This window comes from Gnatocerus cornutus, chromosome 8 (genome assembly GCF_029298725.1).
Source record: "Gnatocerus cornutus isolate USDA-ARS CGAHR chromosome 8, icGnaCorn1.1, whole genome shotgun sequence".
NCBI classification, from domain to species: Eukaryota; Metazoa; Arthropoda; class Insecta; order Coleoptera; family Tenebrionidae; genus Gnatocerus; species Gnatocerus cornutus.
The window spans coordinates 9,783,130-9,802,178 of NC_142240.1; the positions used below are offsets into that span (position 1 = coordinate 9,783,130).

The 19,049-nt window shown below is 36.4% G+C and overlaps 6 protein-coding genes across 7 annotated transcripts; 2 read left to right on the top strand and 4 right to left on the bottom strand.

The window, feature by feature from the left end:
* Positions 1-1,867: 1,867 nt before the first annotated feature.
* LOC148169611 (juvenile hormone acid O-methyltransferase-like) lies at positions 1,868-2,897 on the bottom strand. Its single transcript, XM_088043334.1, has 3 exons — positions 2,485-2,897; positions 2,161-2,441; positions 1,868-2,107 (listed from the first exon to the last, which is right to left on the bottom strand). Exons 1-3 carry the CDS (start codon positions 2,844-2,846, stop codon positions 1,923-1,925), a joined length of 828 nt encoding a protein of 275 aa, XP_087899460.1. The 5' UTR covers positions 2,847-2,897; the 3' UTR covers positions 1,868-1,922.
* Positions 2,898-3,492: 595 nt separating this feature from the next.
* LOC148169612 (juvenile hormone acid O-methyltransferase-like) lies at positions 3,493-4,583 on the bottom strand. The gene is made up of 3 exons (XM_088043335.1): positions 4,125-4,583; positions 3,801-4,081; positions 3,493-3,755 (listed from the first exon to the last, which is right to left on the bottom strand). The coding sequence occupies exons 1-3, from the start codon at positions 4,484-4,486 to the stop codon at positions 3,571-3,573; spliced, it is 828 nt and encodes a 275-aa protein (XP_087899461.1). The 5' UTR covers positions 4,487-4,583; the 3' UTR covers positions 3,493-3,570.
* Positions 4,584-4,643: 60 nt separating this feature from the next.
* On the bottom strand, positions 4,644-8,654 carry Hmt4-20 (Histone methyltransferase 4-20). Its single transcript, XM_088043328.1, has 4 exons — positions 8,371-8,654; positions 7,657-7,970; positions 6,496-7,516; positions 4,644-6,440 (listed from the first exon to the last, which is right to left on the bottom strand). Exons 2-4 carry the CDS (start codon positions 7,960-7,962, stop codon positions 5,641-5,643), a joined length of 2,127 nt encoding a protein of 708 aa, XP_087899454.1. The 5' UTR covers positions 7,963-7,970; positions 8,371-8,654; the 3' UTR covers positions 4,644-5,640.
* Positions 8,655-9,403: 749 nt separating this feature from the next.
* Positions 9,404-10,495, top strand: LOC148169614 (uncharacterized). Its single transcript, XM_088042898.1, has 2 exons — positions 9,404-9,639; positions 9,691-10,495. The coding sequence occupies exons 1-2, from the start codon at positions 9,492-9,494 to the stop codon at positions 10,467-10,469; spliced, it is 927 nt and encodes a 308-aa protein (XP_087899024.1). The 5' UTR covers positions 9,404-9,491; the 3' UTR covers positions 10,470-10,495.
* On the bottom strand, positions 10,486-15,160 carry LOC148169615 (gamma-aminobutyric acid receptor subunit alpha-2). Its single transcript, XM_088042897.1, has 9 exons — positions 15,033-15,160; positions 13,689-13,900; positions 12,349-12,416; positions 12,083-12,303; positions 11,929-12,011; positions 11,748-11,882; positions 11,076-11,548; positions 10,835-11,030; positions 10,486-10,788 (listed from the first exon to the last, which is right to left on the bottom strand). The coding sequence occupies exons 1-9, from the start codon at positions 15,068-15,070 to the stop codon at positions 10,601-10,603; spliced, it is 1,614 nt and encodes a 537-aa protein (XP_087899023.1). The 5' UTR covers positions 15,071-15,160; the 3' UTR covers positions 10,486-10,600.
* Positions 15,161-15,509: 349 nt separating this feature from the next.
* Positions 15,510-19,018, top strand: Lcch3 (Ligand-gated chloride channel homolog 3). Of its 2 annotated transcripts, XM_088043822.1 has the most exons (9): positions 15,510-15,810; positions 16,043-16,143; positions 16,200-16,267; positions 16,632-16,777; positions 16,827-16,984; positions 17,060-17,344; positions 17,392-17,610; positions 17,657-17,878; positions 17,928-19,018. In XM_088043822.1, the coding sequence occupies exons 1-9, from the start codon at positions 15,746-15,748 to the stop codon at positions 18,104-18,106; spliced, it is 1,443 nt and encodes a 480-aa protein (XP_087899948.1). In that variant the 5' UTR covers positions 15,510-15,745; the 3' UTR covers positions 18,107-19,018. The 2 variants fall into 2 exon arrangements, with proteins under 2 accessions (XP_087899948.1, XP_087899949.1); XM_088043823.1 differs by lacking the exons at positions 15,510-15,810; positions 16,043-16,143 and having other exon boundaries at positions 16,202-16,271.
* Positions 19,019-19,049: the final 31 nt, after the last annotated feature.

Here is a 19,049-nt window from a genome sequence, read left to right on the forward strand (position 1 = left end):
CGAACGTGGATTTTGAACCCGGATTTGGAATTTGCGTACAATGAGCCCCAATAACGCATGTTTGCTCGAAAAATGAGCAAGAAATCGACCGAAAAAAATTCCATACTTTTAGTCAAATTGTTTTTCCAAAAATCAAATTTTTGACTTTATGGAAAATCTAAGAACGCATTCTTAGAAAACAAAATGCAAGAAAAACGATGGCGAAAACCACACCTCCGAAATATGGAGTAAAAATATTTTTTTCTCTAGTGACTAATCAAAATTTTAATTGGCCATAACTCGTTAACGTATTGAAAAAAAGAGCAGTTTTGGATTCAGCTTGAGATAACTTAAGTTTGCTTCGTAAATATACAAGATATTAACCAAAAACCATTTTCAAAAGGTCTTTTTGGGGTGTTTTAGAAAAAAAAAATCGGCGCGAAAACGACGTTAAACACCTGTGAGTTATAATATACAGTGTGTACAAAAATAAGTACATTAAATTAAATCGCTGGTAGATCTTTATAAAACAACTTTTTCCTCTTCGGTTTTCCAAAATTCTCAAGTATTTTCTAAAAAATTGTGACTTTTTAAGTGTTGCTCGCACATTTTCGTACGCAACAACCCCAACGTGACACAGACCTTGTCCACAAAAACACGATGCACAAAAACTTATCTGTTGAATTCACTTTCGATCCTTTGTGCGTTTAAATTAATTTTTTATTATTTAACAACAAATTCCCGTCAACGCGATTTTTAAACACGTGCGGCTTTTATGTTTATGTTTTAAAAAATCAAATTTGACCGGCAAAATTACAACTAAAATAATTCCTGAATTCCAGTGATTAAATTGTCAAGAACATTATGAGTTCTTTTTACGTGGCTTCCACTTGCCGACTAACTGGCAATGTTTTTATTTTATCTTGAAACTGAGCTCGAATTTTAGGAAAACCGCAAAGGAAAAATTTGTTTGTTTTAACAAGATCTACCACCAGTTTAATTCAATGTTACACGCAACTGATCAAATTTCAGATCGGTAGTTTGCGAGTGGCAATTAAAAAACGAAAAAGTTAAACATTTTCATTAAATTGAATTTTTTTCTGCAAAAAAATCGACTATCCAATTGTGCATATTTTGCAAAGAAAAATAGCGCGAGAAAAACTATGACCACTTTCTTTCCATCAGGCGCAGTTTCGGAGATATTGAGCATTAAAAGTTTCAGAATTGAAAATCCACTATCCGAAACTTTAATCAGCCATAATTTTGTTGTTTGCTGTCATATGCAGATTTTGGGCCTCGATTTAGAATAACGCAAATTTGCTTCAAAAACAGACGAAACATCTACCGAAGAATGATTACAAATATCAGTAGTTAGGTTTTTAACAAAAATTGCGTCCCCGCAAATTTGTTTTAAGAGGGTCCAGATTATCGACACCACCTCACTGAGAGTGACTTCACACAAAAAATATTCTTAAAGGCTATTTGTAAAAAAAGATTGTGGAAAAAACTTTCCACAATTGTAGGCAATAAAAAGAAAAAAACAGAAACTGAGCCCTATAAATCAATCTTTCTTTTTTACAAGACCTTAACCAACCTTGACTTGCTTCTGGCGAAATGGTGATAAAACAGAACTTTTGTCACATCACTGATAAATTGTGAACATTTTTCATTTTTTGCGATATTTTTCAAAAAATGCAATGTTGGAGATAACAATTGTTGTGAGCAAAATGCACTAATTAAAATGTATGATAACTGCAAGTTAATGATAAACTAATGTTGCAACTGCCTAACAAACAGAATCAAAATAAATTTAATCAAGATCCAGCATCATGAACCTATTTATCACTATATTACGAAAAGAACCCAGTTCAAAAAGAAACAGAAAAAATAGACGCAAGCTTGTAATATGTACATAACTAAGAAAACTACGAGAAAAGATACACTTATTTCGCATTTGCCTCCGGTTTAACCGCAACAACAATCATCATTTGATAAGTATTTAAAACTTTTCCATCTTCACTTTTGATCGTCTCTAATTTCAAAAACTCCTTGACGTAGTCTTGTTTATAATCATCGAGATCTTCTTCTGGAATTCTTTTTAAAAAGGGATTGAGAGGCATTACCCAGTCTAAAAGACAAGTTATTAATTTTTTCCTCAAAATCATAGTAGTAGTATCGTACTTTTGAAATCCAAAGAATTTTCATGAACAAATGTTCTCTCCATTACTTCACATTTCACGTCCACAAAACCAACATCCCTTAAAGTTTCTCCCATTTTTTCAGCCGGATTTGAATAATGCAGATATGGTGAAAACAACTTATCTACATCGTTCATAAAAGGTGCCCATCTACTCATTTTCGCCATTCTGTCGAAAACATCGTAGATCGGGTGTCTAACTGCGAATAGTAATAAAATATCACCGCCTGGCTTTAACATTGTAAAAATATTCTTCATGGCTAATCTGTAAGAAACCATAAGCAAGAGACTAAAATAAAAACGCATACCTTGGCTCCCGCACCCAGTTGAGACAATAAAAAGAAAAAATATGATCGAAACCATGTAATTCTTGAGGGATAAAACGACTTGCGATATCCATGCAAATGTATTCAATTTTCCGGTTCTTTGAATTGTTCCTCGTTATTTCCATCATATCTTTGGACATGTCTAAGGCTACGACTTTTCCATGGTTGGGTAGTTTTGGTAACAGGAGGTCTAAAAGAACACTACCATCGCCCGTACCAACATCAATGAGGCTGTCTTGGTCGTGCCACCGCAAATATTTGAAATAATTCTTCAGGACGAAATCAGCGTCCAATTTTTGAAGAGAATTGTTATTAGTGTACGTAGCGGCGTCTAGGAAAGCCATTTCAAGTGAACAACAAGTTGTACTCCTTTCGTGGATTACACTGAACGATTTATTTATACAGTTGATACTTTATCAGAGATCGATTTTTTCGCTAAAGGATTTCGTAAAATCTGTTTTTATTGTAAAGGATCCAGTCAGGGCCGAGTCTACCATAAGACCAATGCGTGATGGCCAACTGTGAAGGGCCCAAAATAGAAAAATTAAATAAGAGCAAATGTTTATCTCGATTTGATAGTAAGGCGACTATTTTCAACTTGCTTGGTGAACCAAATTGAAATTTAATTACGTAAAAACGAAATGTAATGAAAAAGTTACATGAATCGGTATTTACAGAAATAAAAAATGTTGCCCTCTATTACATAATCTACAATGTCATCACTCATCATGCGTAAATTTAGTTTCATTCGTAAACTTTAGGTTTATCACTTTTGAAGGAAAAAAATTCTAACACGATTAGTGTTAAACTGACGGAAACTCCGGGCATTTTTTGCCACGGATTATTTAATACTGTTTTTATCCGCAATTTTCCGATGATTTGGACTAACATTGGCGTTTGGAGTTGTCCCAAAAATTCAGGGTGTCCACAGCGATTTTAAACTTTTTTTTTTCAGCACTTTTTTCAACACTTCAAAGTCGTTCAGCACTCTTACACCCTTTCAGTTTTGTATTTTATTAACTTTCACCCTATATTTTTATAACTACATATTAAGCGAAAAAAACTAACTTAAAACACATTTTCATCAGGTTTAGCTGCGGCAACAACCAACACTTGATAAGTATCAAAAACTTTCCCGTCTTGAATTTTGATCGCCTGCAATTTCCAAAATTCCTTCAAGTAATCTTCTTTATACTCATCGAGATCTTCCTCTGGGATTCTTTTTATAAACGGGTTTATAGTCATCACAAAATCTAAAACAACAACTAGTTAATATTCCCTCAGAATAAAAAACCTACTTCTGAAATCCAAAACACTTTCATGGACAAATCTTCGTTCCACTACTTCACATTTGCGCACCACAAATCCAACATCTCTTAAAATTTCTCCCATTTTTCCCGCCGGATCAGAACAATGCAGGTACGGTGAAACCAATTTATCAACATCCGTCATAAAACGTGACCATTTACGCAATTTCGCCATTTTTTCAAAGATAACAAAGTTCGAGTGTTTAGCTGCTAGTATTAATAAAATATCACCGCCTGGTTTTAACATTGTGAAAATATTCTTCATGGCTAATCTGTAAAACACCGTAAACCAAAAGCTAAATTAAAAATCAGTACCTTTGTTTCGCCACCCATTGCAGACAAAAAAAAGAAAAAATGTGGTCAAAACCGTGTAACTCTCGAGGGATAGAGCGTGTGGCGATATCCATGCAAACGTATTCCATTTTTGGGTTTTTTGAGTAGTTTTTTGCAAGTTTTAGCATGTCTTCGCAAATGTCTAATGCTACGACTTTACCATGGTTGGGTAGTTTTGGTAAAAGAAAGTCTACTAGAACACTCCCATCGCCGGTTCCTATGTCCATGAGGGTGTCATGGTCGCGGCATTGCAAAAACTTGAGATAGTTCTTCAGAACGAAACTGACGTCCAGTTTTTGTAGATTATTGTGTTTAGCGTAAGAAATAACGTCAAGGAAAGCCATTTCAAATGACCTAGAAGTTTTTCTCCTTCGAGAAATAATTAGACTGAAGCATTTATCGACAGTTGATACATTATCGCGGACTAAACAATTTTTATGCAAATTTATAGTTATTTTATGAAGTCCATGTTGGTAGTTAACTTTGTGCCGAGGTGTTTGCAAAGTAGCTGTAATTTTATAAAACTTTTATTTACTTTTAGTACACTGCTTATCATTTCTTACATTAATACACGTCAGACTTCTACTTTCGACACGCATCCACACAATGATGAATGAAAGGAAATTTTAGGAACTCATTGGGACAAAATTTTGAAAAAATGTAAGAAATGATCGTGTTTTTCATATAAACATGAGGTAAATTTAAGTAATGCAATTCTTACATATTACAAATATATTTACAAGTAGCGTGCAATATGCACTTAATCCGACGCTTATAGAGGCGGCCTAAACTGCCTTTACAGCGAATTGTTCACAGATGCATACACTTTTCCACAGATATAAAATTTCAACAGATTGGGAAGCACTTACAAGCGCTTTCTCCTTTCAACAAGACTTTATCTTTATACCGCTAGATTCCAATGAGGTATAGACAAAAAATGCTTGTCAAAACAAAGGTGTGTGCACCTATTTTTTAAATTATTCTAAAAAGATCTGTGTACGCAATACATAAATAAAATAAATTAATGATCTCTTTATGGAATGGTTCATTGTTACTGGAGCACTAAAATCATCTGCAGCAAATACAAAGTGGCGAATGGTTCTTTCTGAAATAAAGCATATTAAGTGTAAGAATAAGAATCACAGCGGTCACGAATGCCGTTTCTCAATTTTCAACTCCCACGTTCTCACAATATCACACCAAGCAATCTCATAAGTAGAATTTTCAATTCTAAAAATAAAGTCTACAAATTAGATTTGTAGCGGTTTTTTTAAAATACTGAATGAACACCAGCGTCAACACTGTAAAAAAAAAGAAGTTCTTGAAGAAATACCTGTAAAAAAGTAATCAAAGATTAGCATTTACTACGATGAAAATTGAGAAACGCTTAATCTGTACATCCAAAAAACGAATTTCGTTAGTAAATCAATTAGTAAAAAATAAATAAACTTGCTGTACAAGTAAAAAATTAAACCTATTGTAAGGAATCGTGAAAAAGTCATGTTTGACAATTTGAACTAGTGGACGGGATATCGATCGTATGACTTTCATTCCCAAAAATTAACCTCAATCTTTTTGTAGGTAGAAAAGTCATTTCTTGCTCGTGCTTCAATTTTCGATCCCTTTTCCTATCTTTTGATTTATGCCTCTTTTTCCTGTGGGAATAGGGTGTGTATTCCATGCCTTCCACCCTTAGAACTTCGTACTCCGGTTCGTAGCTATCTTCACTCAGACTATTCCCTGATTCTATCACTTCATCCAGTACCGGACTCCGTTTCATCCTCAGCGTCAACTTCAACCTCCCGCACTTTTCCGGTGTTTTTTCCGGTTCCGGAACACAAGGCGATTCCAGAACGCAAGGCGATTCCGGAACGCAGGGCGACTCCGTTTTTACTTTAGTCCAATCATTCTGATTGTCATCAGACTTTTCTCTCTGTTCTTCGCTAGTTTCGCTTTTTATCACATGTTCGCCGTTAGTTTCTTTCGTCTTGTTCCTCCGTAAACACAAAGAATCCGATTTCGTTTCGTCGTCCTCGAACTCATATACGTCTTTGTCGCTATTGGCAGTGATATTGTTGTTCAGTTTGGTTAAACGAGACGAATGACGGGTTTTCACGCGACTTGGTGCCGATTTTGGTAGAGACGAGGTGTTTCGTTTTTCGCGAGCTGTCCCGTTCTCGGTGCATGCGATTTGGGGTTCGAGTTTCGGCATCGCTGAGTCGGCGGACTTCTCCTGGTTCAAACATTTGTGGTTACGTAGAGTTATCCCGTTTTCTGCCGATGGAGAGACAGGACGATCTGGAAGAAAAAAGATCGAAAAATGAAAAAAAAAAACAAAAACAAGAATAACCACCTGAAGTGACTCCCTTTCCACTCTCGTGTTTGTCGTTGAACTTCTTAATCTGTTGCGTGGCGTCGCAAACAGGATCTTGATCGCTATAAGTACTCATACAACTACTAGCGTTACTCTGCAGATCATCTAAAAGATTCGACCTCGACATGTTATTACTAGAAGTTTGCATAAGTTCTTGGTTGGCTTGTCTCGCTTGTCTCCTCTGTAACCTCGAAGTCCTCGAACTGACTTGCTTATCTTCATTTATCACAGATTTTTTCACTTCCGGTTTCTTATTACTGTCATCTTTCCCGCTCCCTACACTCGACACACTCAATCTTTTCCTCTGGAACTCCCCAATATCCGTAAACTTACACCCCTGTGCTATCAACAATTCCGCGTCGTACTTCGTCAACCCCTTTTGTCGCAGCTCTTTCATACTCAAAGGAGCAATAATTTTATCTTCAGCGCGATTAAACTCTTCCTTGTTATTATTACACCGAATCTTCTGCTTAGTTCGATTTATTCGATTATCAGTTTCACGTAATCTATAACCGTTTTCTTCCTTCTTGTCACTTTCTTTAGCGAAAGCTCCCATTCCACGTCTTTCGCACGTTTCACACTCGCAATAGCAATTCTTGTCGCCGAAGAAGTCTTCGCCGTAGAAACAAGTTATTTCTTCTCCGACTTCGATGTCGCGCAGCACTTTTACGCAAGCGGTGTCTCGACCAGTTGCTACGAATTTACAGTTTGCGCGACAGTCGTGATTGATGTAAGCTGCCGGACCCAACCATAACTGAGCACAGTTTTTCCGGCAGCTGTACATCACGGAAAAGTCGTTTTTTCCGGGATGAAGGAGCTGCTTTTCTTCTTCCTCTGTTAACTCGGCGATACAACCTACCAAACATTCGATTTTGTCGTTCTTGTACCATTTTTTTGTTGAGGAGATTTTTGCGCCCTTTTGGCCCTCGAGGGAGTAGCGAAAGCATGGCTCGATCACGAAGCCCGACTCCATATCGAACACGCGGAGGTAGCGGTAAATCTAAAAGATTGTGAAGTTAGAAATGTTGCAACTGCAGTCAGTTATGCAACCAATATACACCTATTGCACGGTGTATATTTGGTTGCCTAATCAATTGAGGTTATAACAAAGTTAAGGGATTTTGGGAGCGTGGGGCTTACATGTTCCTTCAGCTTGTGCTGTTGAATTTTCGATTTGATTTTCGGCATCCACTCCCCCTTGGAAATACTGTTGTAGGCTTTTTCATAATTTTGCGTCCGTACGAATTCTTCAACAATACTTTTGAGTTCGGAAGTGTTGGTTTTGATGGGTCTATATCTAATATTCATTTTATGGGTGGTGAAGCCCAGGTGTGGATCAAGAACCAGCGATGTAGCCCAATCATCATTTTCAGATAATTCACGTGGATTCATGCCAGCAGGTTGCATTTTGTGATGGAAACTCTTCAAAGGTACATCCACAACCATTATGAACACTGAAATCGGTGAAATCAGACAAAAAAAAACGAAAAAATAGAATTTTTCGAGATGTAAACAAATAGGTTGGAATTCAAGGTCAACGAACAGGTCGACAACAAAGAAAACTACAGTTTTTAAATGTCAAAATTTGACACTCCCACACCAATATTTAAAGGACATTTTTTCATTTCTTTTGAAGCGGAACGGAAAATTACACCCAAATATACACTTTCTTGTCGCTTTCGGGCAAAATTAACGCAAAAAACGACCAATTTTGCCGACCAGAAAATAATGGCCGACACGGCGTAGCCATTGAACCTAACACGTCAAATTCACATTTTCGGTAATAACATGACTTAGCGACATAGAAATGAGCTGAAATATGAAATCTACAAGCTTAAAACAAAGTTTTATTACCACTTCACTGCTGATTTCTTCTTAAATATCCCACATATTATAAAAACTTTACTACTTGTGCATCTTTGCAACGACGCCTGGAATCAATCATGGCAGTCGCTTTCATTGTCGGTCATTTTCATTTAATGAACGGCGATTACTGCTGCAGGGGCTGCAAAACGGCCAAAATTCGATAGGGTAAAGACTGGTAAAAAGAAAAGGGGCAACTAGAACGAAAAAGTTCACTTTAAACGGGAATATTTCGAGTATAAACAGAAGTTAGCGCGGACACGAACCACACTTGACAGATGAAAAAATTTAAAAAAAATGCGCCATTTTATGTCGTAGGTCAAAAATATTCAAAAAAAAAAATAGAATGCAAATAAGATTGAATTGAAATTACTACCATAATTATGCGACTTGTTATGAACATTAAACATGATGAATTGCTTTAAAATTTACGTTTTAAAATATCAAAATTTGTAATTTATTAAAAAACGTTAAAAACATTTATTGAAAAATTTTAGGTAATGATGGCAGCAGTGTAAAATTAAAAATAAATGTACAAAATTTGCAAAAATTTAAAATTTAATGTTATGCCATTCCTATAATAAATAAGGGTATTATTGGTTGCATAATATTTATAATATTTATTTATTTAATAATAATGTATTATTATTTGTTGAAATTTATGAACTCGAAATTTATCAACATATCGAGAATAATCTAAAAAAAAGCGATTAAATAAAAGATCAGATCAATCAAATGGTTATCATATCAAGAGATCAATACCTTACATCATCGATTTAAAATTTTACAGCCCATCAATTATAAAATAAAAAATATTCATAGACCAGTTATACCTAATAACAATAAAGTTTAGAGCAAGGTAACAAAACAATATGTGCAAATCCTTTTTAAAAATCTCATTGATTTCCAGGAAATTACAAAATATCTCGACGCGACCAATTGATAAAGTACAAACTGATATTACCGTTGTTCTTGTTATCACGAGAATGCAATGTATTATCTCAAGTAGAAAATAATTGTCCGTTCAGAAATCACTGTGTACATTCCAGATAAATGATTGATAGTTATCCAGTTAAACTGTACTTTGTAATTTCTCATAGTAGTCTTAAAACATGAGTGTTGACCTCACTGATCTTGAAGATCTTCTCCAACCACCACCGAATCAAAGTATTACATCCATCACCAATAAAGAAGACGGTATAAGTGTTGATTTAAATGATGGAACCACTCTTCAACTCACCGCCAAAACATCCCAAGCAAGTGAGATAACATTCTATAACGTAATATTACCAACTCTGCGATTTTTCGAAGAAAGCGAAAGTGTTGAAGAGTTAGCATTCATTCCTCGGAGCTATGGAGATAGAAATCTCAATTTTCTTCTTATTGAAGATCTTAAAGAACAAAGGTACAAAAGTTTCGAAAGTTTTAACTTAGGAACGACACGCCAAATCTTGAAGGATTTGGCGAGTTTCCACGCCATTCCTCTATCTTTGAAATTGAAAGACCCTAAAGTTTTCGATATCAAGGTCAAACGACATCTGAATCGAAAAGAAGAAATCAACACGCAGCTCATTGCTCAGTTGTTAAAAACAATTGGAGAAGACCAAGACTACGCTCCTTATATTGACAAAATCAAAGACCAATTTGAGGAGATTCCTGATAAGGCTGCAAGAGCTCCGTTTTCCACCATGGTCCACAACGAGTTTTTTTGGAAGAACATCATGGTCAAGACTGATTCTGATGGGTTTGTTGATGCTAAAGTGACGGATTTCCAACAGTGCAGTTATGGGTCGCTTGCTGAAGATTTAATTCTTTTTCTGTACAGCAGTGTCGATTTGGAAGTTTTGGAAGAACACAGCGATGGGCTAATCGAGTTTTATCATAGCAATTTAGTGAGGGTTCTAGAAGAGTGTCGGTGCGATCCAACTCCATTTTCTTTAGATGCTTTGTTTAAGGAAATGAAGATTGTGGCGAAAGAGAGTCAGTTTGTTCAAGTTCTTCTTAATCTGTTTTCCACGAAGAAAGGGGACGAGGCAAAGAAAAGAATGTTGTTTGCTGTAAAGGATTTTGTAAGAAGGAATTGGGTGTAGTGTAATAAAAGAAAAATTCAATTAAAGCAGTTTTTTATTTCGACTAGAGATGCGAAGCGGTTTTTTGGACAACAAAATGACGGAAAGCGCGAAACCAATCAACATTTTTTTTGGGTTGTTTTCTAGCCCATTTAATGTGCAAGAGAGCCTAATTTACTGTCCCCCCACTTGAAATCATCCTGATACATAAAATAAATCATCCAATAAATTAGATTCAAAAAACCGAACGATGCTGGGAAAAGAACCCTCGCGGCTCTGTCAATCAAAGACACGCTATTTACATGTCTAGGTCCATGACAATGTCGCTTTCCATCTCCATCTACAACACAAATAGTTTTTCTAATTCTCGGTCTATTTTTACTCACCACTAGCGGAAGCAGCTTCTCTTTGTCTCTGTTTCCGAAACTTATCATCACCTTTCAAACAGTAGATAAATTGTTTCCATTTCGGAAGCCGTGTTTCCGTTTGTGTCGTTCTTTCCATGGTAAGCCTAACTGGAGGCGCCGCGACCTGAACGTTGGTCAAACTCGTTCTTTTATCGTTATAATAAACAGCAGAGTTCTAAAAAATAATTTCAATTAAAGTAGAGATGAGTAAATCCATTACGTTGTAAATAGGACAAATCAGGGAGCTTCGTCGACGTCCACGATTGGCAGGACTGATTAAATTTTCCACTGGATCATCTCCAGATGTGCCAATTTCGCCTTCCGATTCATTGAAATCTTCCCAGTCGTCTTCGTCGACGGGGATTTCCCCACTACCGACTTTAGTAAAATAATGAACTCCTGCGAATTCTAAGAGAGTTGCGATGCAGTAAAAGAAGCTCATGAGGAGAAACCAATCGAGAGCAGTGGCGTAGCGAACTTTGGGAAGGTCAGTACGAGAATCCAAACTTATAGTCGAAAGAGTCAACACTGTGGTGATGCACAGACCCACACGATCACTAGTTGCCTCGCGATGGATCCAGAAGGAAACCCAGGAAAGAACGACAATGAGGATGCAAGGGACGTAGACTTGGATTAGGAAGTAGCCCGTGTGGCGCTGAAGATTGAAGGAGACTTGAAGGACCGAAAAGTCGCCTGAAAGAACGAATATTAAGTGTGACAAAGTTGTAATAATTATGATCGATACTCCAATATTTCGGTTTTTTTTGTTCGTGTCGCAGGTGCATGGAAAACTTTCATTTCCCAAACCAGTAAAGTATCCGACAAAGTGGAAAAGTGATTTAATTTCTGGCTTCAAGTCTCATGTTTCATTTCCTGAAAACATAAACCATACCTTCCCGTCTCTTAAGAGTAAAGTTCCTGTAGGGGAAACTGATCAAATCGAACTGGGACAGGGTCATTCCCGGCACAAAATTCACACTAGCTTCGTTCTGCCAACGATAGATCAAATCTCTGGAAGTGTACGCATCTAAAACGACAACTTAACACAAGTTTGTGTTGAATAGTTTGCTTACAACTCCCTAGAATCAGTGGACACGACTGCCGATCCATTGGAAAAGTCTTGAGTTCCATCGGGCATTTCGCTTTGATCGTTAACCTGAGAAAAGGAAAGTTCGCATTACCAAGATAATGACGGCGGTTTCCGTTTCTGCCATTGTCTCAGCTTACCTCATGGAGTATAAGATATCGCCATCTTGACTGATTCTCAGGAGTTTGTTAGGGACGGTGATCGTGTGGACGTAGGAATGTTTTCCATTGTAAAAGTAAGTATCCGGTCGCCAGATGCGTTCCAACATTTTTATGGAGAGAGAAAGGGATTTTATTGGCCCGAGAAATGACAGACGTTGGTCCCTCCAATACTGGCGGAAGTAGCAGTCCATTGAATATTCCTGCGTAATTTAGTTAGAAGAAAATCTAGACAAGATATTAGTTACCATGTCCAGTTCTGAAACTGGACCCATGCTGCGGATGAGGATGTTGGTTTGGATAACAGTGGGTTGGTCTGAAAAAAGTCTTCGCATAATTTTTAGATGTGAACTCATATTTCAACCGAAGCTCGTTCCAACGATCACCATAAGCCCTATAATTGGCTCCCAAGAAATGAATCCAACTACGATTGCCTCTATTACGTGTTTAAACTACGAGAAGACGTTCTATTTTGTTGAAAAATTAAAAAGCATGTGCCTTTTGCCAACTTTCCCTTTGATCGAATTTACATTATTACAAACTCCGCGTTGTAAGTAGTCTCAGTGGAAATAATTGACGCGAGTTTCAGATACTTGCATTAATAAAATATGTTAATTTCCGAATTTTCGGACGATTGTTGGAAGTTTGAAGAGAAATTTAAGTAATTAGATAAGTGCCTCCCGGTGTTAATAAAATATGAGATCTTCGGGACGAGTGGCGGTGACCTCGTCGTAATAATAACTCTTGCTGGATTATGTGCAAATATAACTTGCATTCCTGGAGACATGTCTTCGACAAACAATCCATGATTTTCTTTTCACTGCGAATTTTGTTTGCTCTTCCGACAAACGTATCTCTTAAAGGAAGCGAAAACAAACATTCTTCTCGCCAATTTACTCTCTTAATCAACGTATCAATTTCAGAGCAAAATCATGCGATCTTTAAAATCTAAGAGGTTGGATTACAAACTTATCAAAATATAGAAATCACCACAACAGAGTGTAAAACACAAATGCACCCCTAAATTTTACTCTTCATTCCCAGAGAAATTCCTAATACCATCATCGCGTATCGACTGACGTTGCCGCCAACACTTTAAATCCTTTGATGTTGAAACTCGCATAGTTTCTTGCTTCGCAGAAACCATGAATACTTTTGCATGAAATTTTGAATTCCTAATGTTGCTAAAGGTATGTACACGATACTCCTAAAAGCGATGTTAACTTCTCGAGGGTTTATTAAAATATGGAGACTTTCAAGAGCTGAATCGGAAACGTACGAGTACTGACAATATGACAGGTCTAGTCTATTTTCTAGTCTTTTGTTCACATGTTATAGATATGTTATGGATTACAAATGACATTTCTCTGAAATAATCTCCACTCTTTTAAATAGCGCGGACTCAATTTAAGATCGATACCGACTTATGACTTCTGTGAGTAAAAACAGATTCTCTCTTGATAAGATTATCGACACACAATGGTCATTAACAGTTCGCCACAAATACCCAAACTTAATCAAATTACTGCGAATTACAGACTCAATCCAATTAAGTCTTAATTTAGTAATGAGTTGGAGAATTCCTTACCTCTTCCATGTGTGGGTAACTGAGAACTTTCGTAATTTTTGAGCAGGTTTTCCAAGACCATAGTGATATTCCTGCTGACGACGTCATTATGCGACCGCTTGTGTAGTTTTTGTCCAGTTCCATTAACAGAAAAACTTATTATGACACTGTTTAAAGTCATGTTTTGCGAGAGGACGTCCTCTTCAAGACCGGCACCAATGCCCGCACATGTCCTGCAACAAAAAGCTCACCAGTGACTGGCGCCGACTAATTGACGAAAATAGACTACTTCAAGGATCGATTTAAGAGGACTTAACTTTTCGTCCGCGATAAAAATGCAAAACCGACAAAATTCAAATGTAAATATTCTGTTTAAAATTCCCCAATCACTCAAACATTGACGTTCATTTTACACTTTTCCAAATGACTCGACAATGGAGATCCAAAATTGCTGATTCCGCTCTTGTTTTGTGCGGATAAAAAGTACACTAGAAGAAAGTCGCGACTCGCCTCTTGAATTTGATGAATTGTTGACGTGCAATTTTGCATCGAACGTCTAAGAAGATTTAGTCTTTTGGTATTATCTTTTCTAGATTTCGTGCTGACTTGGAAATATCAAAATAACTCGTTTTTGTGATGCAATGGAGAGGATTCAAGATGCTCCATTATGATTCCGATGATATATAAAAATGGTCGAGTACTTTGAAATATTAAAATAAAACAGCAGCGAGCGCTTTTGGAGAACTCAACGAGCTGCGAAATACTAATAATTATAATTGAAACAAGAATTACGTACTTAAGAATATTAATTTTCATGAGTTTATTAAGTTGTCAGTTGCTTAAACCCAAAACAAAAAAGACTTGGAACAGCACTTTATCAGTTCCTTAATTAACAAACTCTAAAAACGTGTTCGATATCAAAACGTGTTCAAGTTATTATCTCTTTGATCCAATGCTAATTGATCATAATTATATCTTTCTGCGTAATTATCCATTACAGTTTTATTTTTTTTTTATTCTTAAGATAGAACAAAACTCCGTCGCCGCTCCTTCAAGAAAAAATCGAAATAACGTTGGTGGCTCTTTTGCACGAACAAATTAACTTGTTTGGAGAAAAGAAGTGAAAATTCTTGTTCTTCCACGTTTGCGCTCTGTCCCAAGACATAAATATCCATTTAAGCTTTATTTAATAAATAAGAGCACACTCTTAAATTCATGGAAGATTGCGGAAAGTGCAACATGCAGCGACTTCTGGAGAATTATAGCCGCAAAAAATATTAAAAATTTAAGGAGCTAAATTAAGTTAAATTAAACTAGGAGAAAACTAAAAAAAAGTGGCCAATAAATAGGAGAATTTGAACTGACCTTATCAGGAGGCAACACAGCGAGATTAGCGTGACCATGATTGGTCCCAAGTCAAAAAAAAAGTGAAATGGGCACAGTCAATTTTCTTTCAAGCATGCCAACATGAAACTGCGCGCGCTCTATTTTATGTCAAACTTTTAAAGCTTTCGTTGGTGCAAGCATGCGCTGATATTTTCAAACATTCAAATTTCTTAAGAAAAATCGATAGATAAAATGAGGAAGTTTTGGGTTTCAATTATTTTAGTCTGGAAGGTACTGAAAACAATTTCGAGACATTTCCATTATGACAGAGTGGAGTGGAAATTAGATTAGTTCCAACCCGGACCTGTCCTAATTGCTATCGATAGAATTACTTTGGAAACAAAATTCCAATTATAATAATTGAGGGAAATATGAGGTATTTAATTGGGATTGAAGCGTATTGACTCCTAGAGATGTCAGCATCCACCGAAGAAGCAAACGCATGCGTTTAGAGGAGAATCACATTTGATAAACGGGGATGTAACGAGGGGTTACAGCTCCAGTTAGATTTGCTATAAATATGGAAATAACAACAAATAAAATAGTGATGAAGCTGCAATAAAACGGGACGCTCGCGATTAGTATTAATAAACGACAGTGTTGACAATTATGGTATTTATTGTTGTCTTAAGGATATTTCTTTGGTGATGGACTGTGTTAACATGACCTAAACTAAAGTGCTACAAGACATCATGATAACTGTCACCTCTGTCTTCTTCTTCATCGGGATGTGTGCGAGAATTCCTGCTATTGTGAGGTAATTTGACGTCCAAGCATACACTTCTTCATTTCAACACATTACTGGCGATGGTCTCGTTGCCACAGCCAGAAACAGCAAAAGACAGAAAAATAAAAAGAACATAAAAGCCCAACCACAGAGATCGTCACACATTCTGCATTTTATCGCACATAGAATTTCGTTGCAGCAAAAAATTTTGACGTTTTTTTATGCCAGACTAGATTACTTTTGTTTTGAAATTTTTTTTTAGGTCTCAAAGGACTATGGTTTCAGATAGGTTGGAGAATGTTACGCAAACAATTCACCGGCTGTTGGAGGGCTACGATATTAGGCTGAGACCAGATTTTGGAGGTAAAATCGATCTCGTAAATATACAATAAAGTTACAATGAAAGTGTTGGACCGTAGGCGAACCATTATCGGTTGGGATGGATCTAACAATTGCAAGTTTTGATGCAATCTCTGAAGTAAACATGGTCGGTAATGTATATTTTTTTTTTGTTTTTTCCCGGTATTTTGAATTTCGAAAATTGCGGGGAGGAAATGAAATAGACAAATTTTGATTAAATTAATATTATGGTAAAATTTTAAAAATTCCTCTTTGTCAATTTTCCTCATTTTTACGACCCCCATTTGTCGCCCCCGTCATCCCCCGCTAATCGTCTTTTCTTCATCGATTTGCATCTAATGACCCGATGTAATCAAGCATTCTGCTCATAGGTTTATAGATTTTCTTGTAGCATCACTTATCCCTCTTCCCTCGTGAAAGCCCCAGAACAGAACATTAATTAAAACCCTTTTTCGGACCACAATCCGGAAATGAAAATCGCGCAATTTCAGGACTACACAATAACGATGTATTTGAACCAATATTGGAAAGACGAGCGTTTAGCCTTCAGCAATGAAGAGGAAATTCTCACATTATCGGGAGACTTCGCGGAGAAAATTTGGGTTCCAGACACGTTTTTCGCGAACGACAAAAACAGGTTCGACATAAGTGTAAAGTGTTGTCAAACCTTAAAAAAAAAATTGTAGTTTTCTTCATGACGTCACGGAACGGAACAAGTTAGTTCGTCTTAATGGTGATGGGGCGATTACGTACGGGATGCGATTTACGACAACGCTGGCGTGTATGATGGATTTGCATTATTATCCTTTGGATTCGCAGAATTGTACCGTGGAAATAGAGAGCTGTGAGTGTGCTGGAATATTTTATCGTTTTTAACAAGGCCAATTTTAATCTAATTCCAATACAATTTTGCTCCTAGATGGATACACAGTTCTGGATGTCGTAATGTATTGGAAAGAGACCCCAGTTCGGGGGGTAGAAGAAGCGGAACTACCCCAATTCACAATTATCGGATACGAAACAAACGACCGAAAAGAACGACTCGCTACAGGAATCTATCAAAGATTGTCCTTATCTTTCAAGCTCCAAAGGAATATTGGATATTTCGTCTTTCAAACATATCTACCGAGCATCCTCATCGTCATGTTATCCTGGGTTTCCTTCTGGATTAATCACGAAGCCACGAGCGCCAGAGTGGCTTTAGGTATTCCCGCTAACAATGTTTGATGAAATCCTGAATTTTTCTTGTAGGGATTACGACTGTCCTGACGATGACAACAATCAGTACAGGAGTGAGAAGCTCCTTACCAAGGATAAGCTACGTCAAAGCGATCGATATTTACCTAGTTATGTGTTTTGTGTTCGTTTTTGCGGCGCTTCTGGAATATGCCGCTGTTAATTACACTTATTGGGGGGCGCGGGCGAAGAAAAAAAGTAAGAAGACGAAAGACACAGAGGAGAAGAAGCCAGGTAAAGAACACAATTTATTTTTTATCTTACAACTTCTTTTTTTCAGCGAGTAAGTCTTCAGACCACGCTTTCGCCTCCGAAGACATAATCGAGCTTCAAGACGTCCGAATGAGTCCAATCGCCTCAATCAGAAACCGCCACAACTCTAAATCTCACGTTTGTGATTTAGACTCATCGAAATTTCCGCCAAGCTTCCGGATTTCACGAACTTCCGGTTACACCTACAACTATCGAACTTCAGCGGGTTTGAGATTAAGAAACTCAAAAGGTTGTATTGCTAACTTAGTAATAAAATCACTCATTTTTGGTAATTCCAGGAAACTCTGTGCATAAACCCAAAGTCCTCCACGCTATTCGAAGAGGAGCTTTGGTCTTGAAGGCTTCAATGCCCAAAATCAAAGACGTCAACGTGATTGATAAATATTCGAGGATCGTTTTCCCAGTTACATTCTTGTTGTTTAATGCTGGCTATTGGTTGTTTTATTTTTTTGAGTGACGATCGTTTTTGCGGGTTTTCTGCAGTTTGTAACAATATTTATAGACTTTGTGGGAATTTACAAAGCGAAAAAATGAGCTTTTTAATGTTGAGTTGTGTACATAGACCAAAATTAGGTTTAGGGTTTCTGTGGATCACAAAAATTAGACTAAAATATAAATTAGTTGGAGTAGAATAAGAAGTGTATGCTGAAACATGCAAATTGATTGGTGTAGCACAAAATTTTTAGATACACGTTCGTTTAAAAGACAAAACTCTTGAACTATACAAACTGAAAAATCAAATTAAATTAGAAATATTTAAACAATAAATTAGACTACAAAAATAATTATATTTATGTCTGTTATGATAGTAAATCAAATTTAAAGTCAAAAGCAGGCGGAAGCTTAATTCAACTCGTTTGTAATTAATTTGTATTTGTTTATATGTAGTATTTAGAAGCTAAAATATATTTTCCGCATAAGTTGATGTTAGATATTGTGAAATATATTTAGAATTTAAAATAACGAAGGAAACTTCGAACATAAACTATCAAAACTTTATCAAAAAAAAATCTAAAATATCACAAAATGCTACAATTCAAAAATAGTTAATTTTTGCTTTTCGTACTCAATAAATAAAATAAACTTAATAGTACTCCTAATTAATAATATCTACATATAGCAAAGTACAAAAATAGTACTACAATAAAATAGAAATAAGAAGCCCAATAAAATTAGAATTTTTAATTGCCACGTTAGTGCTATCGATTGTTGGAAAGCGTTCAAGAGTTTTGTCGTCAGTGACTGATCACAGATTTAATTGACTCCCATCGCCAGAACTTTAAACATTTCTGTAATGTAAATATAAATAAGCCGGCTTTGTAGATATCTGTTTAAAATTTATGAATCCAGCAATAAAGACATCACAATATCTTCCGTTTATTTCCATGGTCAGTAATTCC

What these genes read in the sequence shown, in the direction of transcription:
- LOC148169611 (XM_088043334.1), bottom strand. Translation starts at nt 2,846, where the DNA reads ATGGCTTTCCTAGACGCCGCTACGTACACTAATAACAATTCTCTTCAA. An exon ending in AACTGGGTGCGGGAGCCAAG is followed by an intron (nt 2,442 to 2,484) that starts GTATGCGTTTTT and finishes GGTTTCTTACAG; the next exon opens with ATTAGCCATGAAGAATATTT. An exon ending in AAATTCTTTGGATTTCAAAA is followed by an intron (nt 2,108 to 2,160) that starts GTACGATACTAC and finishes CTTGTCTTTTAG; the next exon opens with ACTGGGTAATGCCTCTCAAT.
- LOC148169612 (XM_088043335.1), bottom strand. Translation starts at nt 4,486, where the DNA reads ATGGCTTTCCTTGACGTTATTTCTTACGCTAAACACAATAATCTACAA. An exon ending in CAATGGGTGGCGAAACAAAG is followed by an intron (nt 4,082 to 4,124) that starts GTACTGATTTTT and finishes GGTGTTTTACAG; the next exon opens with ATTAGCCATGAAGAATATTT. An exon ending in AAGTGTTTTGGATTTCAGAA is followed by an intron (nt 3,756 to 3,800) that starts GTAGGTTTTTTA and finishes TTGTTGTTTTAG; the next exon opens with ATTTTGTGATGACTATAAAC.
- Hmt4-20 (XM_088043328.1), bottom strand. Translation starts at nt 7,962, where the DNA reads ATGGTTGTGGATGTACCTTTGAAGAGTTTCCATCACAAAATGCAACCT. An exon ending in AGCACAAGCTGAAGGAACAT is followed by an intron (nt 7,517 to 7,656) that starts GTAAGCCCCACG and finishes ACAATCTTTTAG; the next exon opens with ATTTACCGCTACCTCCGCGT. An exon ending in TGGAAAGGGAGTCACTTCAG is followed by an intron (nt 6,441 to 6,495) that starts GTGGTTATTCTT and finishes TTTTTCTTCCAG; the next exon opens with ATCGTCCTGTCTCTCCATCG.
- LOC148169614 (XM_088042898.1), top strand. Translation starts at nt 9,492, where the DNA reads ATGAGTGTTGACCTCACTGATCTTGAAGATCTTCTCCAACCACCACCG. An exon ending in CGCCAAAACATCCCAAGCAA is followed by an intron (nt 9,640 to 9,690) that starts GTGAGATAACAT and finishes GATTTTTCGAAG; the next exon opens with AAAGCGAAAGTGTTGAAGAG.
- LOC148169615 (XM_088042897.1), bottom strand. Translation starts at nt 15,070, where the DNA reads ATGGTCACGCTAATCTCGCTGTGTTGCCTCCTGATAAG. An exon ending in GTTACCCACACATGGAAGAG is followed by an intron (nt 12,417 to 13,688) that starts GTAAGGAATTCT and finishes GACTTTTTTCAG; the next exon opens with ACCAACCCACTGTTATCCAA. An exon ending in TCCACTGATTCTAGGGAGTT is followed by an intron (nt 11,883 to 11,928) that starts GTAAGCAAACTA and finishes TTGTCGTTTTAG; the next exon opens with ATGCGTACACTTCCAGAGAT.
- Lcch3 (XM_088043822.1), top strand. Translation starts at nt 15,746, where the DNA reads ATGATAACTGTCACCTCTGTCTTCTTCTTCATCGGGATGTGTGCGAGA. An exon ending in GCTGAGACCAGATTTTGGAG is followed by an intron (nt 16,144 to 16,199) that starts GTAAAATCGATC and finishes GTTGGACCGTAG; the next exon opens with GCGAACCATTATCGGTTGGG. An exon ending in CAATCTCTGAAGTAAACATG is followed by an intron (nt 16,268 to 16,631) that starts GTCGGTAATGTA and finishes GCGCAATTTCAG; the next exon opens with GACTACACAATAACGATGTA.